The sequence below is a fragment of the Enoplosus armatus genome, chromosome 20, assembly GCF_043641665.1.
Source record: "Enoplosus armatus isolate fEnoArm2 chromosome 20, fEnoArm2.hap1, whole genome shotgun sequence".
In the NCBI taxonomy this organism is placed as follows: domain Eukaryota; kingdom Metazoa; phylum Chordata; class Actinopteri; order Centrarchiformes; family Enoplosidae; genus Enoplosus; species Enoplosus armatus.
Window position 1 is genome coordinate 10,706,187 of NC_092199.1, and position 20,833 is coordinate 10,727,019.

At 42.3% G+C, this 20,833-nt stretch overlaps 2 protein-coding genes across 3 annotated transcripts; one reads left to right on the top strand and one right to left on the bottom strand.

Annotated features, from left to right (window-relative positions):
* The first annotated feature begins 560 nt into the window (after positions 1-560).
* atp2a1l (ATPase sarcoplasmic/endoplasmic reticulum Ca2+ transporting 1, like) lies at positions 561-12,166 on the top strand. Of its 2 annotated transcripts, none has more exons than XM_070927069.1 (23): positions 561-808; positions 1,700-1,717; positions 2,057-2,139; positions 3,269-3,373; positions 4,386-4,524; positions 5,165-5,245; positions 5,341-5,426; positions 5,563-5,860; positions 5,977-6,143; positions 6,241-6,329; positions 6,428-6,530; positions 6,641-6,772; positions 6,965-7,081; positions 7,186-7,404; positions 7,514-7,625; positions 7,811-8,034; positions 8,184-8,404; positions 8,536-8,738; positions 8,829-8,914; positions 8,998-9,131; positions 9,289-9,406; positions 9,520-9,641; positions 11,635-12,166. In XM_070927069.1, exons 1-23 carry the CDS (start codon positions 691-693, stop codon positions 11,702-11,704), a joined length of 3,045 nt encoding a protein of 1,014 aa, XP_070783170.1. In that variant the 5' UTR covers positions 561-690; the 3' UTR covers positions 11,705-12,166. The 2 variants fall into 2 exon arrangements, with proteins under 2 accessions (XP_070783170.1, XP_070783169.1); XM_070927068.1 differs by having other exon boundaries at positions 9,520-9,630; positions 11,510-12,166.
* Positions 12,167-12,171: 5 nt separating this feature from the next.
* sult1st6 (sulfotransferase family 1, cytosolic sulfotransferase 6) lies at positions 12,172-17,860 on the bottom strand. The gene is made up of 7 exons (XM_070927085.1): positions 17,210-17,860; positions 16,243-16,371; positions 14,694-14,791; positions 14,416-14,542; positions 13,273-13,367; positions 13,014-13,194; positions 12,172-12,516 (listed from the first exon to the last, which is right to left on the bottom strand). Exons 1-7 carry the CDS (start codon positions 17,394-17,396, stop codon positions 12,404-12,406), a joined length of 930 nt encoding a protein of 309 aa, XP_070783186.1. The 5' UTR covers positions 17,397-17,860; the 3' UTR covers positions 12,172-12,403.
* Between the last annotated feature and the right edge of the window lie 2,973 nt (positions 17,861-20,833).

Consider the following 20,833-nt stretch of genomic DNA (forward strand, 5'->3'; position numbering starts at 1 on the left):
CTAACTCACATTCTCCTTGTAAAAATGCCAGCTGATTCTTGTACTATATTATTCGTCTACCATCTCCCTTCTTCAGTCTCTCGCTCTGAGAGTAGTTCACTCCTCTCTCTCTGGTTTTGCCACCTTCCTCAGCAAAAACCAGTTGAGCCGTCACTCAATGCGCCCCCCCTCCTTGTCCTCCCCTCTGGATGATCTCCTGTCTCACTCTCTCACCTTCTCCCTTCGTCTTATTCCACTGACCATGCATGTTCCAAAAACAGATCTCATTTTCATCCACGGTACAACCCCCCCCCACACACACCCGCTGCACCACCACTCTCCTGCACTGCCTCCTTTTCCAAATCCAAGTCTTGTCTTCAGTTCCTGTCCAAGTCCACCATCACCTCCCCACCTCGAGCCCCACCCTTGCCAACCCCCAACACCCCCCCCCAAACTTGTCCTCCCAGGCTGGAATTTGGAGGCGTGTGTCGGTGGGGTGTCCACCAATCCTGAGCTTCTTGGTGGTATAAAACCCTGAACATGTATGTGCTTATTCGCTCTTTCTGTCAGTCCAGCACCCCTGAATTGGAGGGTGCCACACTTCTAGGTGAGGGTGGTGGACCAAGGGTAAAAACCACAGAAAACAACAAGAAATAAAAGAGCGCGGATAGGAACGGTTAGACAGGAAAATCCCTTGTCTATCCAGAAAGGATGGAGAACGCACACACAAAGTCCCCGGCAGAATGCCTGGCTTACTTCGGGGTGAACGAGAACGCCGGCCTCACTCCCGACCAGTTCAAGAAGAACCTGGACAAGTATGGCTTCAATGGTGAGAGTGCGGGCATCGGGGATGGGGTGGGAGGCCTACTGAAAGAAGAGAGACTCACAAAGTAACTGTTTGCTAACTAGGCCTCATAGAGAAGCTTAAAGAAAGATCTGAGTGTTTGCATTCAAAATATTCCACAAAGTATGACTTTTGCTAGGACAGTCTCTGGAAGTGTTTTCCCGAGTCGACACCAGCGGAGTTTCCAGAGATGCTTGTTGAGCGGAGCTGGGTTGAGTTTTGTGCGTGGGATGCTTTTTTAGAGAGGAGTTGCAACAGCTGGTAGAAATGCAGAGACATTGAGAAGCAGAGACTTTGAGGGCTTTGAAGAGCTATTTAAAGATAGCCAAAGAAGATGGCTGGAGAGCGAGAGAGACAGGTGATGGCTCAAGAAGCTTCCTGGGTGATATATGGGGCGATGGGTAATTTTAGGCCGGGTAAAAAGGGGAGGTCCTTAGATGGCTTATGGCTAAATGATCCGTAATATGATTGCTAATCAATAACCAGTGGAATGGCAAATTAGATAGCAAAGGGTCTTTAATATGGTATTATAGTTCAAAAACAGCAACATTCTTGTTTTCACAGTGTTGTTTCTGTTGCCTTGGGACATTTTAGTGAGCTGCTATTGATCATAATATTTCATTTTGAAACTTAAAAAGTGAACAGTCACTGCAGTGTCATAAGGCCTGCGTTAGAAGTCAAAGGAAGTGGTGGAAGTTAGTGAGTTTGAGGTCACATTTATCATCTCCCACCAAGAAACGTAACTTTCCTCCTAAAGCTTTGTTGAAAGCGCCATCTTTCTTTTCTGAACATGAATCATTTGAACTAACCGTCCTTTTTTTCTGTCTTTCTGTCTCCACATCCGTTCTCCTCCTTCACCTTTGTGTCCAACTCCAGAGCTGCCCGCTGAGGAGGGTAAGTGTTTATCCAGCCACATTTACAAAATGTGTAAAACCTGATTTGACCCAGGTGGGAAGACCATCAGTAATACTCTAAACTGCCCCTCATCCACAGAAGGGTTGTAATGAATACACACAGGCAGCATTTTGATTGTGTGATGCCCTCATGCTAATGAGATTCTACTCATCTTCAGCAGCAAAGATCACAAATCCACACTATAGACTGCAAGCACTTCTCTTTGCACCCAAATGCACTTTCACTTGCATATGTCAGTCATTACATTTAAAATTTGTGATCATTATTCATTGATTTAATTCATGTGTTGCTTTGTCTCTACCTCTTTGTCTCACTCAGGTAAGAGCATCTGGGAGCTGATCGTTGAGCAGTTCGAGGACTTGCTCGTCAGGATCCTGCTGCTGGCTGCCTGCATCTCTTTTGTAAGTAAACAAGTGTTAGTTTTCACATCAGTAATTTAAACAGTGGATATTCCTGTCTCGTTAATTTTAAACTCAGGTAACAGTTTTACAGGTGCACAAATTTAATTAACAAGAATAAACTCTGCAGATTAAAGTCTGGCAATCGACCACAAATGTGTTTTGTCCCATTAAGATTTTTATTAATAATAATAATAATAATAATAATAATAATCACAATCATCTCTGGCCCCTCTTACGTTCTTGATTGCCATCTTGAAACATGTAATTAATTGAACTTCACTTTAACCCATCACACAAACTCCTCCAGTAAGTCCGCTGTGGTTAATAATTTCTGCCTGGTCACTTTGTCAAGATAACTTCTTAGCCCCCTCCAAGTCCCTCCACCCCACCATGTATTTTTGAGGATGACAACTTGAGAGGAGGGAGACAGATTGCGAGGGCTTGTAGGAGGTGTATTAATTCCTATGCCCAGCTTTCACCCCTTCAGGCAGCTGTCATGATGGCCTTAGAAGGCGAATATTGAGGAGCCAGTGAGAGACGGGGGTCAGGAAAGTATAGGGGGGCTGAAGGGCAAGGGTTTATTTTAAGAAGGCCCCAAGCTGAGGAGAGAAACTGAATCCTTCGGGAAAGGTCAGGCCTGAAGGAAGGAACGAAGGGCCTCCACAGAAAGAGGGTTAAAGTCAGAGGGACCAAGGAGTTATGGGACATTGAGATCAAATGTATGACAATTATGTAATCATATTATGACATACAAAAATATTATCAAACTAACAGCCGTTAACACTGGAAAAGGAAGGAACTGATTAAAAATGTTAAAAATAAATGAAGACAAGGTCCTGAAAATGGCACGTATAATTGAGCTTTTAAAATCATTCACATACTGTATGTGCGAAACCATGCTAAATGCATACAAAACTATAAATGCCCGCGGCAGCCTCCACAATCCATGAAAATGTACCCTCTTATTAGTCATACTTTACGCATTATATACGTGAGGAATCTTGTCATTCAGGCCATTTAAAGAACTTTAAATACAGAGCTTCAGCCATATTTGCATGCTGTTTCTCAGGAGCAGGATGGCCCTGATGTCACACTGGTACTGATTTGCTCTTTTCTACTCTGCCCTCAGGTGCTGGCCTGGTTCGAGGAAGGTGAGGAGACCGTCACCGCGTTTGTGGAACCCCTTGTCATCCTTCTTATCCTCATCGCTAATGCTGTTGTTGGAGTGTGGCAGGTCAGTGACAAGGCCCCCGCACGTTGAGCAATAAGACGTATCCATTGCAGCGATGACAGAAAGTACACAGGTTCTAGTTACTGCCGTGTTTTCCACCCAGACGTGGTTGCACAACCGTAACACTATCACTTTTACAGCTTTGAAGCTCAAAATAGTTATCGTGTGCTCTAAAGTTGCTGTTACAACATAGAGTAAATCTTAAATAAACAATATTACTCACTCTAACTTCACTTCAAGTAGACTTAAATAGATCAGTTACTATTTTAGCAATTATTTGCAGACCCTATGCCCATGGTCTGTTTTGACAGCAGGCCTGATGAATGATTCACATTATGCAAGTCATGGTCTTCTACATGCATGCCATTAAGTAATTGGCACTGCTGTCAGGCATCAGTCACCATGGGAACATTGTTGTTATGACACCCCAGACATGTGTCTAAATCAGCTGCTTCGTTCCTGTTTTTGTCAGTGAAAAACAGAACTGACTTTGGCAACCTGCTATTAGAAGATTTATGTTGTGCGCCCCAAATCAAATTTTATCACCCCCAGATATCATCTCTGAACGCCGCTTTTCTTGCTGCAGAGCTCCTCAGTCAGATGATGTATATGAACATAGAACCATGCACCACTTTCCACACAATAATTGGTATTTATTTGAAAAGAAAAACTGTCATAACAATATGTGGTAACTTAAGATGGACTAGCACACAGAGATCATAGATTTGACGTACTCATGTGTCGTCAGTAGGTTGCGGGTCAGTGTGTACTTGCCATGTGTAATGACTCAAAGCCTGCTAGAGGACATTGCCAGTGCCAGACCAAGGTCAAAATGAGTATAGTTTACATTCATGCAAGGCTAACCAGGCGTGTTGACAGACATCAGTTTTTTGATAATTGTTAACAGTCTGCACAAAATCTGTGAATGTGTATTTCTGTTGTCATTTTAGCTGACCTCCTTTACTTATTTTGACTTATTAATGACTGTTTGTGTCTTTTTGTGTGTGCGCCACAGGAGCGTAACGCTGAAGATGCCATCGAGGCTCTCAAGGAGTACGAGCCTGAGATGGGCAAAGTTTACCGTTCTGACAGAAAGAGTGTGCAGATGATCAAGGCCAGAGAAATTGTCCCTGGAGACATCGTCGAGGTGTCCGGTAAGAAATATCAGGATTGCTCATTGGTTGTCTCTGCTTGCTAATTATTTTTAAAGGCAGTCATGTAGCTGTGAAAAGATACAACAAGCATCCAGTGAGTTACTAACGTTCCTGTTTAGAAAGACATAAATTCAGGGTATATGTGTCTGGGAAAGCCTCGTGCCTTTTTAAGGCAATGTGAGCGAGGCGGGATGGAGTAGCACTGCTGTGAAAACATGCTGACTGAAGGAAAGCAAAATCATGAGTATAAATACCCCCACTCTTCTCCCCTCCCTGCCATTGCCCACTTCTGTTCATTTGTCAGTGTACACCTGTTCCCCACCCCCCACCATGTGTGGTTCATTCTCATTGGGCCATGCATGTGTCAGTTTAGCTTCTGTCTAATATAGAAAGTATAGAAAGTTATTCTGAGCATTCAACCCTAAATTTGGAATACCTTCTACAATCATTTTGGATGTGTGCTACTTACAATTAATACAGTCACTTGAATGTTATGGAGGCCCCAAAAGCAGTCCACAAATATACACAGTCAACATTTATTTTATGTTCAATGTGAATTAAAGAAAAATATTTGCATGATCTAACAATTTAATAAATAATAACAATCATTTTAATGATGGCTTCTTTGTGATTCCCACAGTTGGTGACAAAGTCCCTGCTGACATCAGGATTGTTTCCATCAAGTCCACCACCCTGCGTGTCGACCAGTCCATCCTTACTGGTAAGCTTTCCAGAAGCCTTAAATCTGCCAATACGTGTTTTTCTGTCCCAACTCCATTGGCAGTTTTTGAGTTAATCCTCTGTTTTCTCTCTCAGGTGAGTCTGTCAGTGTGATCAAGCACAATGAGGCTGTTCCCGACCTCAGGGCTGTCAACCAGGACAAGAAGAACATGCTTTTCTCTGTAAGTGCCATAACATAAATATTTTCACATATCTTCACTGTTGCAGCCTTATTTTAATCTTTTTCCCTGTTACTCTTTACTTCATGTCCCTACCATGGCCTGTTTTCTTACCTTTTTCTTCTTCTCTCTTCTGTAGGGCACTAACATCGCTGCTGGCAAGGCCATCGGTGTGGCTGTGGCCACCGGAGTCTCCACTGAGATTGGCAAGATCCGTGACCAGATGGCTGCCACCGAGCAGGAGAAGACCCCTCTGCAGGCTAAGCTGGACGAGTTCGGCGAGCAGCTGTCCAAGGTTATCTCCCTGATCTGTGTTGCTGTCTGGGCCATCAACATTGGCCACTTCAACGACCCCGTCCACGGAGGCTCATGGATCCGCGGTGCTGTCTACTACTTCAAGATCGCTGTCGCTCTGGCTGTGGCTGCCATCCCTGAGGGTAAGTGAGGCACGTCATGAAACCAGAAAGTGGCGGTCAGAGTTAGTGTATGAGAAGACTACTTGTTCCTCCTCTGCTTGTTCATCACACTCACGGTTTTCACCGATGCCTCTCAGGTCTGCCCGCTGTCATCACCACCTGCCTGGCCCTTGGTACCCGCCGTATGGCCAAGAAGAACGCCATCGTCAGAAGTCTGCCCTCTGTGGAGACCCTGGGCTGCACCTCCGTCATCTGCTCTGACAAGACTGGCACCCTCACCACCAACCAGATGTGTGTGACCAAGGTGGGTATCAAAAAGGAAACCGTGTCATCGACAGTTTGTCTATAAAACTAGCCTACTTCAGACACAATTCAAACTTTCTTTGTTTCCTCCGCAACAGATGTTCATCATCAAGAATGTCGATGGCGACCATGTCAACCTTGATGCCTTTGATATCTCTGGCTCCAAGTACACCCCCGAGGGCGAGGTGTAAGTTGGCTGTCATCACTGAAATACAGTATCAGCCGTACATTAAAGTGCACATGAACCGCCTCTCATTCGTTTGTAATTCTCTCTTTGTCCTTCAGTTCCCAGGGAGGTTCCAAGACCAACTGCAGCGCATTTGATGGCCTTGTTGAGCTGGCTACCATCTGCGCCCTGTGCAATGACTCCTCTCTGGACTACAACGAGGTAAAGTCACAAAGTCACGCAATATTATATAATATATAAGTTTGTTACATCAAAACCTTGTGGCCTTCCACAGTTTAACCAATTCTCTCCATCACCCTCCTTTTCTCCAGTCCAAGAAGATCTATGAGAAGGTTGGAGAGGCTACTGAGACCGCCCTGTCCTGCCTGGTTGAGAAGATGAACGTGTTCAACACCAACGTGAAGAACCTGTCCAGGATTGAGAGAGCCAACGCCTGCTGCTCCGTAAGTTTCCTGCTGCCGTTTGCGACATGTTGAGGATAATTTGCATTTTTATTGTTAATACAGCTAATTGTAAAGCACTGAAAACTATTAGTTAACTTGTTAGTTGTTCCAAAGAATTGCTGTTTTTAGTATTAATTAAGGCCAACCTGTGGCAAAGTTATCTAATGAAAAACCCTTTTGTCCTCCTAACAGGTTGTCAAGCAGCTCATGAAGAAGAACGTCACTCTGGAGTTCTCCCGTGACAGGAAGTCCATGTCCGTGTACTGCACTCCCTCTAAGGGTGATGGTGGTGCCAAGATGTTTGTGAAGGCTAGTTTCTTTCTTTCTTTCCTCCTTCTCACAGCCTTTGGTGTGACACCCGCACTCTTGACTGTGCAGCATTCAACATAATAATCATCCTGTTTCCTCCACAGGGTGCCCCCGAGGGTGTGATTGACAGGTGCGCATATGTGCGTGTTGGCACCACCCGCGTGCCCCTGACCAACGCCATCAAGGAGAAGATCATGACTGTCATCAGGGACTGGGGTACCGGCCGCGACACCCTGCGTTGCCTGGCCCTGGCCACCCGCGACACCCCACTGAAGATGGAGGAGATGAACCTCGAGGACTCAACCAAGTTCGCCGATTACGAGGTGAGAGAACCAAACAACATCATGGACTTGATATTGAAATGTGTGGACACAACTGTGACTACATGTAAAAACTTGGATTGAATGACTCCATTCACGCTTCTCTCCTCAGACTGACCTGACCTTTGTTGGCTGCGTTGGTATGCTGGATCCCCCTCGTAAGGAGGTCACCTGCTCTATTGAGCTGTGCAGAGACGCTGGAATCCGTGTCATTATGATCACTGGTTAGTATAATGGGTGGGATGAATTATCAATACAGGAATGTACGTTTTTATGTGTGATGTGAACTATGAATGTATTTTACATAGTAATTACACAGTATTTTTGGCAATAATTGATATTTTGACTTAGCTGTGTTTTACATCTCATTTCACTGACTCTCCATAATTTCTCCTTCTCCATATTTCAGGTGACAACAAGGGAACCGCTATCGCTATCTGCCGTCGCATTGGCATCTTCACTGAGGAGGAGGATGTTGATGGCAAGGCCTACACCGGACGTGAGTTTGACGATCTGCCCCTCCATGAACAGGCCGAGGCTGTGCGCAGGGCTTGCTGCTTTGCCCGTGTGGAGCCATCCCACAAGTCCAAGATTGTGGAGTTCCTGCAGGGCTTTGATGACATTACTGCTATGGTAAGAGCTCAGCAGGATAGGACACAAACAACACAATACTTGTCTTTTTCAAGTGTGTTAGTGGTTTTCTGTTTTCTATGTTCATTTGTCTATACATGTGTGCAGCTTTGAGAGTAGTTTAACTCATGCTTCCTCTCCTCCCACCCCAGACTGGTGATGGTGTGAACGATGCCCCTGCCCTGAAGAAGGCCGAGATCGGCATCGCTATGGGCTCTGGCACTGCCGTTGCCAAGTCTGCCTCTGAGATGGTCCTGGCTGACGACAACTTCTCTTCCATTGTGGCTGCTGTTGAGGAGGGCAGAGCTATCTACAACAACATGAAGCAGTTCATCCGCTACCTCATCTCCTCCAACGTTGGTGAGGTCGTCTGGTGAGTGGCCTACGTGACACACATGATCCTCACTCTGATCCACACCTAAAGGCCATCTCTCAGCCATCTTTCTCTCTGTCTCTGGCTAACCTCGGCCTTCCGTTTGTTCTATTATTTCCCTTTTCACTCAGTATCTTCCTGACTGCTGCTCTGGGTCTGCCCGAGGCTCTGATCCCCGTCCAGCTGCTGTGGGTCAACCTGGTCACTGACGGTCTGCCCGCCACCGCTCTGGGCTTCAACCCCCCTGATCTGGACATCATGGGCAAGCCCCCACGTTCCCCCAAGGAGCCCCTGATCTCTGGCTGGCTGTTCTTCAGATACATGGCTATTGGTGGTAAGTAGGACTGTGGACATTGTGTTTGGATTTTGTTTGAATCCAGGAGAAACACTCGCCTACACTGACACTGTGATCCTTTCCTAACAGGATACGTCGGTGCTGCCACTGTTGGTGGTGCTGCCTGGTGGTTCCTCTACGATTCAACTGGCCCCGGTGTCACCTACTACCAGCTGGTAAGTAACTGTCTCTCTTTCATGTTGTCTTCCACGAACACTCACATGCAGACACTGAATAACCTCACCTCTCCTCTGTACAGTCCCACTTCATGCAGTGCCACGATGACAACGAGGACTTCGCCGGCATCGACTGCGAGATCTTTGAGGCTTGCCCTCCCATGACCATGGCTCTGTCTGTTCTGGTCACCATCGAGATGTGCAACGCTCTCAACAGGTAATACTTCACATGTGTTGGAATTGGGTTTTATAGCTAGTACAGAATTACTGTACAACACACCAGGCTTCGAGTTCTGCTTTTGATGGTGACTGGTTTCTTCACGTAACACAAATATTTATTCTCGTAATTCATCATTTTTTTCTTCTTTTTCAAGCTTGTCTGAGAACCAGTCTCTGGTGCGCATGCCCCCATGGAGCAACTTCTGGCTGCTTTCCGCCATGTCCCTCTCCATGTCCCTGCACTTCATGATCATCTATGTTGACCCTCTGCCCGTAAGTCAGCCAACCAGTGCTCCCTACTGTCCTCTGTGACATGCAGTTTTTGTTGTGGTCGCTTTCCACTGTAGCTTTGAGGCAGTTCTGACTCCCGCTCTTTTGCCCCCCAGATGATCTTCAAGTTGACCCATCTGAGCGTTGACCAGTGGATGGTAGTCTTGAAGCTTTCCTTCCCTGTCATCGCCATTGATGAGGTGCTGAAGTTCTTCGCCCGCAACTACGTTGAGAGTAAGTTGCCTTGCATTCTTACACATTCACTCTAACATATTAAAAATATAAAGATCTTCCTTATTTCCTAAAATAACAGTTCTGATCTCTTTTATTATTATTTATTAATACTGTCATCTTTTTTGTTAATTATTATATCATTAATATTTTAACTAAGTGTAATCCTTCTTCATCCTGTACTGCCATTTCATTTCATCACATCATCTCTTCATCTCTCTATGAATCCATCATAAGTTCTATAATGCCTGTTTTCATCTGCCTGATCTCTCTCATCACTCCCACCTCTCTCCATTCATCATTAACTCACTTAACCCTTTCTGTTGACTTCCAGACTAAATTCAGTCAACCCACCATCATTAGCCTGTAACTAAAGCAAGGTATTCCTCAGCTCGCACTGCTAGTGGCTATCACTGTGTATCTACAGTTTGTGTGTATGTTGGTGTATGTTCCTGCTCTGATGCAAATCTGTCTTCAGTGGTGTGTCTACTGTATATATCACCACACTCCTGTTGATGTGGAACTCTGGGTTCTCCCTACTACTTTATGACATGATGAAAAAGTGTATCTAACATCTGTCACAAATTGACACGGTGGCACGATGACTAACAAATGGGGTGATCCCAGAGTGCTGATGTCCTCCTCTGAAGTCATACCGGCTCATGAGATGCCTCAGAAGGCGAGTTAATCACCTCTGAGTTGCGTCAGCATTACAGCTGTTTGCTGGGATGTTTCTGTCTGTGGTATGGAGTGTGTCCAATGCCTGCTCTGGTACCACTTTTCTATGTCCCACAAAAACCTTTGGTAACCCATTTAGCATTTATAATCAGTATATAAGTACATAGAATAAATGGTTTGTAACATACTGTAATGTAGTTGTGAGCAGACAGAAATGAGCTTTTAAGTATTTATTGGTGTAGTTATCAACAGATTTATCTCTTAATATAAGCAGATAATGAACGACAATATAACACAGTTGTAATTATATAAGATATAATTGTTTATATAATACTGTACATTAATAAAAACATCTATCTATTTTATATCTGCTTATAACTACACTACTATGTGTTACAATTTATTATATGGTTATATACTGCTTATAAATGATTAATAGGGGGGTTAAAGTTAAGTTAAGTATGACCAAACTTTTTTGTAAAGTATTGGGACTCTTTAACAGAGATTGCCATGCTGCTCATGTCCATGTTTAAGACCATCTTTGGGAAAATCTGCTAGTGCTTGAAAAGATACGTTCCTTCCTGGAAAATCCTGTTTTCTGTAGAGGATTAACACTGTGATTATCATTCATTCCCCCTACATTTGCATGCCATTTTTCTTATTTTACAACATTAAATGTGTCTTTTGCTTTAAGGGCCCGGTGGTTGCAGTTTGTCCCATTTAATGATCTTTATCACCGTCTCAAATTCCATCCTGTGAATGACAGCCTGCCTCCCCCCAAATTAAACATACTGAAAATTAAATCCCCCCCACCTAGAGCTTCAACTTTGAAATGTTCAAGACTAGTTTAACGCAGGTCTGAGCTCTTGACATGTTCCTCTCATGTAAACACGACAATATTATTGCATTGCTCCTCAACCGACTCAAGAGGTTTGGGCCTGCAGATAAAAACACAGCAACTTAAGCTCAGTGTCCGACCTAGTTTGCTTGCTGCTTTCATTAGATTACATGCTTTCTTAGTGGGATTAGTTTTAGATTGGGGACTTTCTAACAGTCCTATGTTTGTCTGCAAAGATGGTTTAAGTGTTGGTCTATTTAATTTGTCAAAAAGGCTCATTGTGTCGGTTTCCATTGTTGACCAAATCATGTGTCCAAACATCCTTACCCTCTCTGATTTATCCATTTTCTCTTTACCAGGTACAGAAGCTAAATAGAGATGTAGAAGAAGAGGAGCTTAAGAGTTGGAGAAAAAGAGGTGAAGAAGAGAGCGAGAGGAAGATCAAAACCAAAGAGGGGAGCCATAGTTAGACAACCCAATGAAGAGAGAGGAGAAAACACAGGAAAATGTACAAAAAAAACAATAAATCTTGTCAAAAATCTACAGAAAAATAGCCTCTATATAAGGAAGGAGATTGAATTTAAATGAAGGGAAGTGTCCCTGCCGATAAAGTATCACAATATTTAAGATTTTATTCTAAGAAATAAAGTATGTATTAAAAGTGATTTTTTGTTAAACTTGGATATTCTCAGCTGTTGTGTTTTTGTGTCCTCTGTCCATTTTCATATGATTGACTTTCCAGCTCATTATTTTTATTCTAGTCTTTGTTGCTCGTGTCTCGTGCAGCCTCCCTGCTTTGGCTGGGCTCTGCACAGTGTGGTGTAGGGTTGCAAAATGACTTCATATGGGCAGAAAAATCACATGCCTCCAGCTGCCAGCGCTCTCTATAGGCTCCATGCAGTCAGCGGACTCTGTTGGAGGTCTCATGACAAAATGGGCATGTCCACTCGGTCACAACACTTTTGGTCTTATATATTGTTTACCTGATAAGCTGCAATAAAGTAATTACAAACTCATGCACTTGTATTGTGGAGCACATTTTTATTGATCCTTTGTATCTACACATCAGGAGGTGCAGTGATTAGTGTTTAACATCCGGGATTCAGAAGTGAGACAAGCAAATATATATTTCTTCATTTATTGTTTGGTTTTTAGCTCAGTATTTCTGCCCTCTGAGTACTGACCCTCACAGTGTCAGTTCATCGGTCTTTGGTTTGCAGAGCTGCATCAATTTTGGAAAACCGCCAAATCTGTTAGATGAGGGTCCTGAATGGTATGTCGACGTCCTTCATTTGCTTTTCATAGTCTTCATCAAACATCTTTGATTGCTCGGGTGTGAAGTGGTTTGTCCAATCACCTACTTCACCTGCGGAGAAAGAAGATGCAGAAGAGAATACAACAGTGTTAGATGTCTAAATAAATAACTGTCATGTTGCATTTAGCAAATAACAGAAGCAGTTCTTATTTTACAATAATCAAAATAGTTGCAGATTCATTTTCTGCCGATAGACTAATCAGTTTATCGAGTAATTGTTCTCACAGTCTATAAAAAACAAGAAGCAAAGCAATCCAGGAACCTCTAGGGGGCGCCACTATACTGTACAATGTGAAGTGCAGGGAAAAGACAATATGATACAATCGAGTACAATAACAAGTAGTGAGTCCTGTCTGAAAGGTTGACTCAACTACATTATAATATTATATTACATTGTAAGATATTGATGGCGTTTTCTCAGCCAGACAAGGTGTTCACAATATTGTATTCCTAAATTTGAAGCCTTAATACATGACCTGGCTTGCTCATTTTTCATCATGTTGATCAATATCTTGCTTCTGGACAAGACTGGGAACAGACTAAGGCACCTTTTCTCATGAAGGGAGAGATGGTCTGATCAAACACAGGAGATGGGACGCAGGAGTAGTTGGCCATCGGGTTCTCCTTCATGCTCTTAAAGGACGTGAGCTCCACAATTCGGCTGACGACCTCATCAGACACCGACAAGTCGAGGTACCTCATGATGCGCTCCACTTCACGCCGAGGATTCTGGGAGAGTAAATATGGTGGTAGGAGTTCGTACAATATGCTTTGGTAATACATATGTCCATATGTTAAGGTTCTCACCTCTTTCATGTCCTCATAGAAGAGATAAAGGATATTCCTCTTCTCTCTCTCCACCCAGTAACCTTTCACATGGTCATACCAAGAGCCCCAAGACACTGTAGAAACCAAATTCATTGAGCACCTTTAATGGCAATTGTGACCAATGAGCAGTTCAGTGGTAATGTTTTACTAATTAAATAAATCATGTACTTATGTTAACGTTTGGGTTGCCAGATTGTGAAAAATCCCTTTGGCTGGTGTTCTTGTAGTGATCTCTTTAATTCGTCGAGAAGACTCACCAATGAACAGTTAATCCACTTACCTGGGACAGGGCTGCAGGGAATCTGGACCACAATCCTTATTAACTTGTTAATATTTTACTGCTGGCTTGATGGCTTGCTGCAATAACAATCAATGACTGAACACCAGCATGTTTAGAGAGATTATAAATTGAGAAACCTGACCCTTTCTCAATAACTTAACCATTTGTAACTGCAGAACTGATGGATTCTGACAAAGTGAGAAGCCTATGAGTATCTGTTAATGGATTATCAACATTTATAATGGCGGATTTGATTTAAACCTGCAATTACAGATTTGTTTGGCCACTTGGGGGCAGCAGAAACAAGCTGTAAATATAGCACTGACATATTGTCACCGACAGTTTACTTCTAGTTACACATCCAGCAGTTACGGAGTGACATCATCATTCAGCTGTGTTTCAGGCTACCAGACAAATGTAAATCAAATGTAAGACAAAATGTACTCTCCTTTTAGCTCTATTTTGTTCTCTACCAACTTTTGAGGGAAATATCTGGCTCTTTAGCTGCTAAATGCTCCACTATGAACACCAGCTAGATGCGGTCTGTCTGCTGTTGTGTGCTGAGCAGGTAGTGTACAGTGCTAAATTTCTCACGGGGAAAAACAGCGAGGTAGGGAAACTCATTCTTGTGTCATGGATTACAGAAGTCTCCCATCACTTTTACATATTTAAGTTTTACAGTACATAAGAACCTCTGGCTGGTGGAGTAGGTAAATGTACCTGCCATAGCCAAGATTAATTGTGTGGTGGTCATTTCTTGGTTTGGTTAGAAGCTTTGTGCAAACAGAAATAACCAGTCTGATTGAAGGTAAAATGACAGGAATGTGATTTAATCTACTTACACTCTCCTTGCATGAACTTGTGGATGTAACCCCCCCAGGGCCCTGGCTCAGGCTGGGTCAGATTCATACAATCAAAGTAGAAGTAGCTCACCAGGCAGTCTTTGGCATTGCGTGCCACGTAGATAGCCTTTACACATGATCAGGAGGGACATATAACAAGGGATTTACAACAACATTCCAGAGAAGGCGTAACCTAATGAGGCAGTTGCATGGCATTTTATTGTTAACCTCTCACCCTGTTAACATGCATTTTGCACCCGAGTTAAATCGAGTCTTACCTTGCACTTGTTTTCCCAAAATCCAGGAGGAACCAACTGAAAAGGAAGATGTGTTTTGATTACTCTTGGGGGGTCCATTGTCTTCAGAAGATCAAGACCTGAAACACAAGTTCAGGAAAAAGGGATGTGAAAGAGTTGTTCTGTACTATCTCAGATTCCATGTTATGCTTAACATCCCTGCTTTAACTGCTTTATGATCTTCAACTGACTTAAATGTTTGTTTGACTTTGCTTGACTTTGTTTCCCCAAAATTTAGGGAACTGCCAACTTCTTAACAGAGTCTTTATAACTTAAGTTACTTTATAACTTTAGAACAAATATCAGGGAAGTAAAATAATATGGTTAAATACAGTGGGCTGCCATTTTAAACAAAAAGTGGACTTTGTCCGTGGTGTGTTTGTTGCACAAAATATACTGGCAATGACCCAAGAACAGTTACCTTGCAAGCTAATAAGCAAAACAGTGTAATACCAAAGTCAAAGAGTATCAACTTACCATCCAACTCTGCAGCTCTAAGGAGTCTCTTAGCTTCTTTTAGCTGGTTGTTTTGCTTTGTGATTGTTCACTTTTTCAGTAATGTTTTTATGAAGGGAATACATCGACATTTTGGGAAAGATTCTTATTTGCTTTCTTGTTGTGTTAGTTGAAAAGATTAATACTGCTGTCATGTCTGTACGGTGAATATGAAGCTACAGTGAGGAGCCAGTTAGCTTAGCTTAAAGACTGGAATCAGGGGAAACAGCTAGCCTGGCTCTGTCCAAATGTAACATCAATCCTCCTGCCAGCACCTCTACAGCTCACGTTATATCTACCTCATCGTAAAACCGCATCTTAGTTGTTACACTTGGCTTTTAATGCAGATTAATTAAGCAAGATATAACATGTTAGTTGGTGAGCTTTAGAGGAGTTGGTTTCCAGTTTTCTTTACGCTAAGGTAAGCTAAGCTAACTGGCCCAAAGTGTCATGCTATTTCTAAGTCTAAGTTGCTCCCATCAACCTCCGTAAGCAGCCATTTCAAGCAAAATAACCAAAACCAACTGTACTCTGCCCAGCACCAAACAGCAGAGAGACAAAACTAGCTAACTAGGTAACACAGTCAATCATTTAGCAAAGCAAAGAACTAAAAAGACTTTTTTCGCCTGACCACTTTAGTGAAAAGCCACACTGACTTGTTTTTTTTTGCCACCAGCAGAAACTGCAGTCTTTACATGTTTGAGTCTGTCACTTGGAAAGTTTGGGCATGTTTATGGGTTAATAGCTCAATAATCCTGATTAAGGTGGTAGAAACAAGCCTTTATGAAAACAATCCTCCAGGAATTGGATTTGCAAGTTCTGACATGCCACAGTCAGACCTAGTTGGAGGATGTATTTGGAAATAATATCAAAAGCTAGTGGACACCAAGTGTACTTGAAGTGGATATTTTGGACTGAAGGTGCAGAGGAAAATAGGGGATGAAGTGGAAGAATACATAGAATAAATAGAATATTTTACTTGATTAAAACTTAAATGCAGTCACACACATGCAAACATAACCACATGAATACAGACCTGAGGGGATGGGTGGTGGGGAGCAGATCTCTAGGAAAGGACTGCGGACGGGTGTGGGGGCTCTTTTGCAGACCTCAGCATCTCCGTTGTGAAGAAGCAGGTCAACTATCTCCTGGGTCCACGTGGTCCCTTTTGTCCCAGAAACACAAATGTACACTGAGTTGAATGAATTGGATACTTTCTATGTATTGAATCTCACCAGTTTGAGGAGAAATCCCATCTTATACCCACACTAAAATAACCATCACATTAACTCAAGTCCTAGAAATATACCTTTTCCACTTAAACACTGACCCACTTTTAGGGTGCCTCAAAGACTTGTCATTCTTTATGGCCTTAACACTGGAAAAACACCAAAACCTAATTGGCTAAATTACTTGTTGGGTGCCCTCCACCTTGGAATAATCAGGTTTGCTCTGAAGGACAAACTTGAGGATTTTATCATTTTTATCACTTTATTACTTTTCTGGAAGACGTCCACATCAATTTGAATGATTGCACTCACTCTTCAAGAGGACCAGTCTAGAGTGGCTGCTGGTTTGTTACTAGCTATATTTCAGTGGTGGAAGAAGTATTCAGATCCTTCACTTATGTAAAAGTGGCAATTTGTACAATTGTACAAAAATGTACTTTAAAATGTTCAAAATTATCCAAAGTAAAGGTATCCAGAAAAATGACTCCTATAATCCATAACAATTCATCATATTTATCATGTTCTGCATGAAAACTCTTAATCTGAAAAGTAACTAAAGCTGTCGTGGAGTAAAAAGTAAATATTTTGTTCTGATGTATAGATGAGTGGAAGCATCAAGTAGTAGATAATGTAAATACTCAAGTAAAGTGCAAGTACCTCAAATTGTGTGTGTGAACACTAACAGAGCTTCAATAAAAATACACGAGACAAACAAAATGTCCTGTTCAAAAGTGTTGACCCACTTAGAGATTTACTGTTTATGACAATGAGTACCTGCTTTGGGGTAGGTGGCGATGAGGATGTCCGAGGGGTCAGGACGGAAAGCCCAGATGGAGTCCCAGTTGTTGGCGATGTAGTTCATGAGAGGAACCCCTCTGACTGGGATGAGAGGGAAGCGAGTGATGGAGGTGCCAGCCTTCTCGATGGCTTCACTGTAGGACAACTCTCCCTTCTGTGACATGACTGACACTGTCAAAAGTTTGCTTGAGGAAATCAAGAACCAGAACTGTAAAATGGGTTAAGCGAGGCCCGTACGGTGGTTCTCCCTGAAGTCCTGTCTTCTGCAGCTCCTCTCTCAGCTGGCTTTTGGTCCTTCGTCAAACATTCACAGGTTGATTTGCTTAATAAAATGAATTCCAGCTGTGTGCAGATCTCTTCCTGCTTGATTGCTAGGCCTACAATCACTGCGTACACATCCTCGTCACTCCTTCATTATACTTATCTTTTGGTTTCCTTTCCTCTTGGTTCCTTGTGGTTTTCAGCTTAAATCCTCTCCAACATCTGAATCCAAAGGCAAGAAGCCACGCCCAAAAACAATCCCTCCTGAACTCCCAGCTGAAGCCAAAGTGCTTCACTCTAAAACATGTTTCTTCTCTCCCTCTTTCTATCTTTGTAACCTGGCCGACTGAGTGCCTCTACCTGGTTCTTATCTGTCTGTGATCGCTGGAACTTGCACAGGCAGACCTACACTAAAGTGCCCTTATGTAACATTCCCAGTTACGTATGAATTCCACTTTTGCTCAAAATGGTATCTGAACTGCTTCCTCTGTAATTTGAGGAAGGGACAAGGGAGGGTCTTAAAAGAGCTCTGCACACCATAGAAAGGCACACTACAATCACACACAAAGAGAACAAAAGAGGTTGATTGAACATTTAATCTGATAGCTCAACAAATGATTATGTCAACACTGTTATTTCACTCATGCGGCTTGGGTTTCTTGCTTTTTTACCAGAGAAAACAATAGTTGTGCCACAGCGAGAGGCTTGAATTTGTGTCAATATTTCTTACAAATAAAAACCTTTTGTGAGAGACAGAAAATATGTAGACTCTCTCCAGCTGAAACACGCCTTTGGACCCTTTCAAAGTCAACAAAATGGTGACTTGGTGACTTATTCTCATGTCAGCTTGGATAAACTATATTCTATGTGTTTATACGCGCAGCTGGGCAGCTAGCCGGGCGTGTGTGGTCATTTCAGCCAGAGGCAGCTGTACATTCCAGTATTTCCCCACTCAATATCCTGCCAGAGGTAAGAACAATATTTTCAATGAAAATAAGCTCTGCTCGACAGCTCGACACATTTCACAAAGGGCAGTCTGGTTTTGAACTGTCTTTTAAAGTGCATTTAAGAGAGTTTTGCAAGGAAAATGAGAGAGTGAGATAACATGAGGACATAAGGAAATGTGAAGGTTTCCAAAGTTTTGAATTACAAATATACAGTGTGTTAGAGGTTACAGTACAAAGGTTACAGCCCGTTTACAGCATCAGGTTTACACTTTACCAACATTTAAAGAAGCAGCAGCCTTTAGTTGATTTGTTCAGAATGACTTCACTGTTGCTCCAGCTGACAGGAGCTAACTGACTAAAATTGCTAGCTTTTGTTAAACCTGCTAGCTTAAGAGAAGCAGGGGAGGCATGTGATTGGTTGAAAGGTGAGAGGGCGGGGACATTTTGGGGTTCATTTTGGGGTTCTACATAGAAAAACAAAAAAGTAACCCTTTACAGACCAGGTATTTTGCAAAGACATTCATAAGCATTAAAATCAGATTTGGCACTGGACCCACTGCTGTGACTAAAAGACACGCTTTTATCACCTTATGTGATCTTCTACGGCGTCATGATGAACTTTTCTTTCCAAGCAATAGTCACAGACCTGAGAGGCACCAACACACAAAATAAATACAAAATACTTGAGTAATCAAAGTAAATGGAGAGGCTACGTTGTAATGTTGTCATGGACATTTATTTATTTTGCCCCTGGATTTAAGGATTCAAACAAATGGTTCCTTGTGTAGCTGAAGGACAAGATGCTTTTCTCATGTTTGTATACATTACATTATCCACAAGTCATTAAAGCATGCTCGCTCCTGCAACGTCCTGCAACGTCCTGATTTAAATCTGTGCAGTTCCACACGTTCACATGTGGGAGCTCAGTGTATGCAGCTCCACCAGAGTAGGAAAGTCTTTGTGAAAACAAAACAGCAAATCAAATGTGATCCATTAATAAAACAACAGCATGGAGCCATTAAAGATTAACACCGAGAGTAAGAGTGAATGAGCCTGAGGTTGGGGTCGTGTTTCCAGTCACAGCTGTAAAATCTGCATAGAAGCAGAAGGGAACAGTGAGGAGAACAGTTTACGGTCATACACACTGTTCATCCTGCATACAGTAAACCTGTTTGATACACTTGGTTTTGTGAATCAATATCATAAAAAGGAAAAATGTATAGTGCCCACACACATGCTTGCAGAATCATCTAAAAAAGTAGATGTCAAGGTACTCTGTATTATTCTGACTAGACCTACAATAAACCTTCAAAAAAATGTTTTTAATGGTAGGGGGGAACTTTTTCATGACTTTTAAACCAGTAAATAAATATAACTAACATAAAAACATAAATCATTTCATAACCTTGTCAACTACTAGAGATACTAAAGGTTCATTTCTAGCAGTCATGCAACCACCAGGGGGCACAGCTGGAAAGGGCTCCCTTTGTACTCATGTAAACGGTTTGACAAAGCTGCACAACAAAAATACTAATTTGTTGTAATACTGGCTTTCAATTCTCCACCTGTTTGTTCCAAACATTTCTTTAAAATAGTTAAAGTTAGGATTCATTTTGGATAACAACACTGTTGATTGCTTTATCATAATATTGTTAATTGTAGTATTATTATTATTATTATAATTAATGGTGGTGGTGGTAATAGCAGCAGTGGTAGTAGTAATAATATGCTTGCATGCTTTTAAAGGGGTACTCCACTTATTTTACACATTAATGTCAGTTTGCTTGTCATGGTTAGTACTACTCTGCCTGTGAAACAGTTCTTACATTTGGCAGGAAATCGTCATTATAAACTGGGAGCATGGAGTCTGAAAGCTGACGACATTTAACTTGCAGGGAAGGTCTACCAAAAGCAATATGTGTAGTTTTAGCTTAATATTTGTCACTGATTTCAACATGTAATGGAATGTTTACCACTTTTTTCCTCTATCGGTGTTTTGCATTTATCATGTCCAAAGATATTTTGCACAATGCCGCCAAAACGTGTCTCCTAAAAAAAATTAAGAGACCTGTTGAACTTTCTCAGTTTCTTTGCTCTCAGTCGTCAGTTTGTGAGTAGGAGTAAAAGTACTGGATCTTTCATCTTTCGATTATGTCCAGAATTCCACTTTTGGCACTTTGAATACATTTGAATACATTTGATCTAAAATGGAAAAAAGCAACACGATTTGGATTGAATTAGGGCTCATGTCATAAATGGGAAGGATCAAAACCAGAATACAAATAAAATTGTTTTGTTGCCTCAAGGAACATTGTGTTCCCCTCTGATTGGCATTCAGTTCAGACTGCAGCCTTGCAGGGTGCTGCTAATCTCATCACGGCCACTGAGGCAT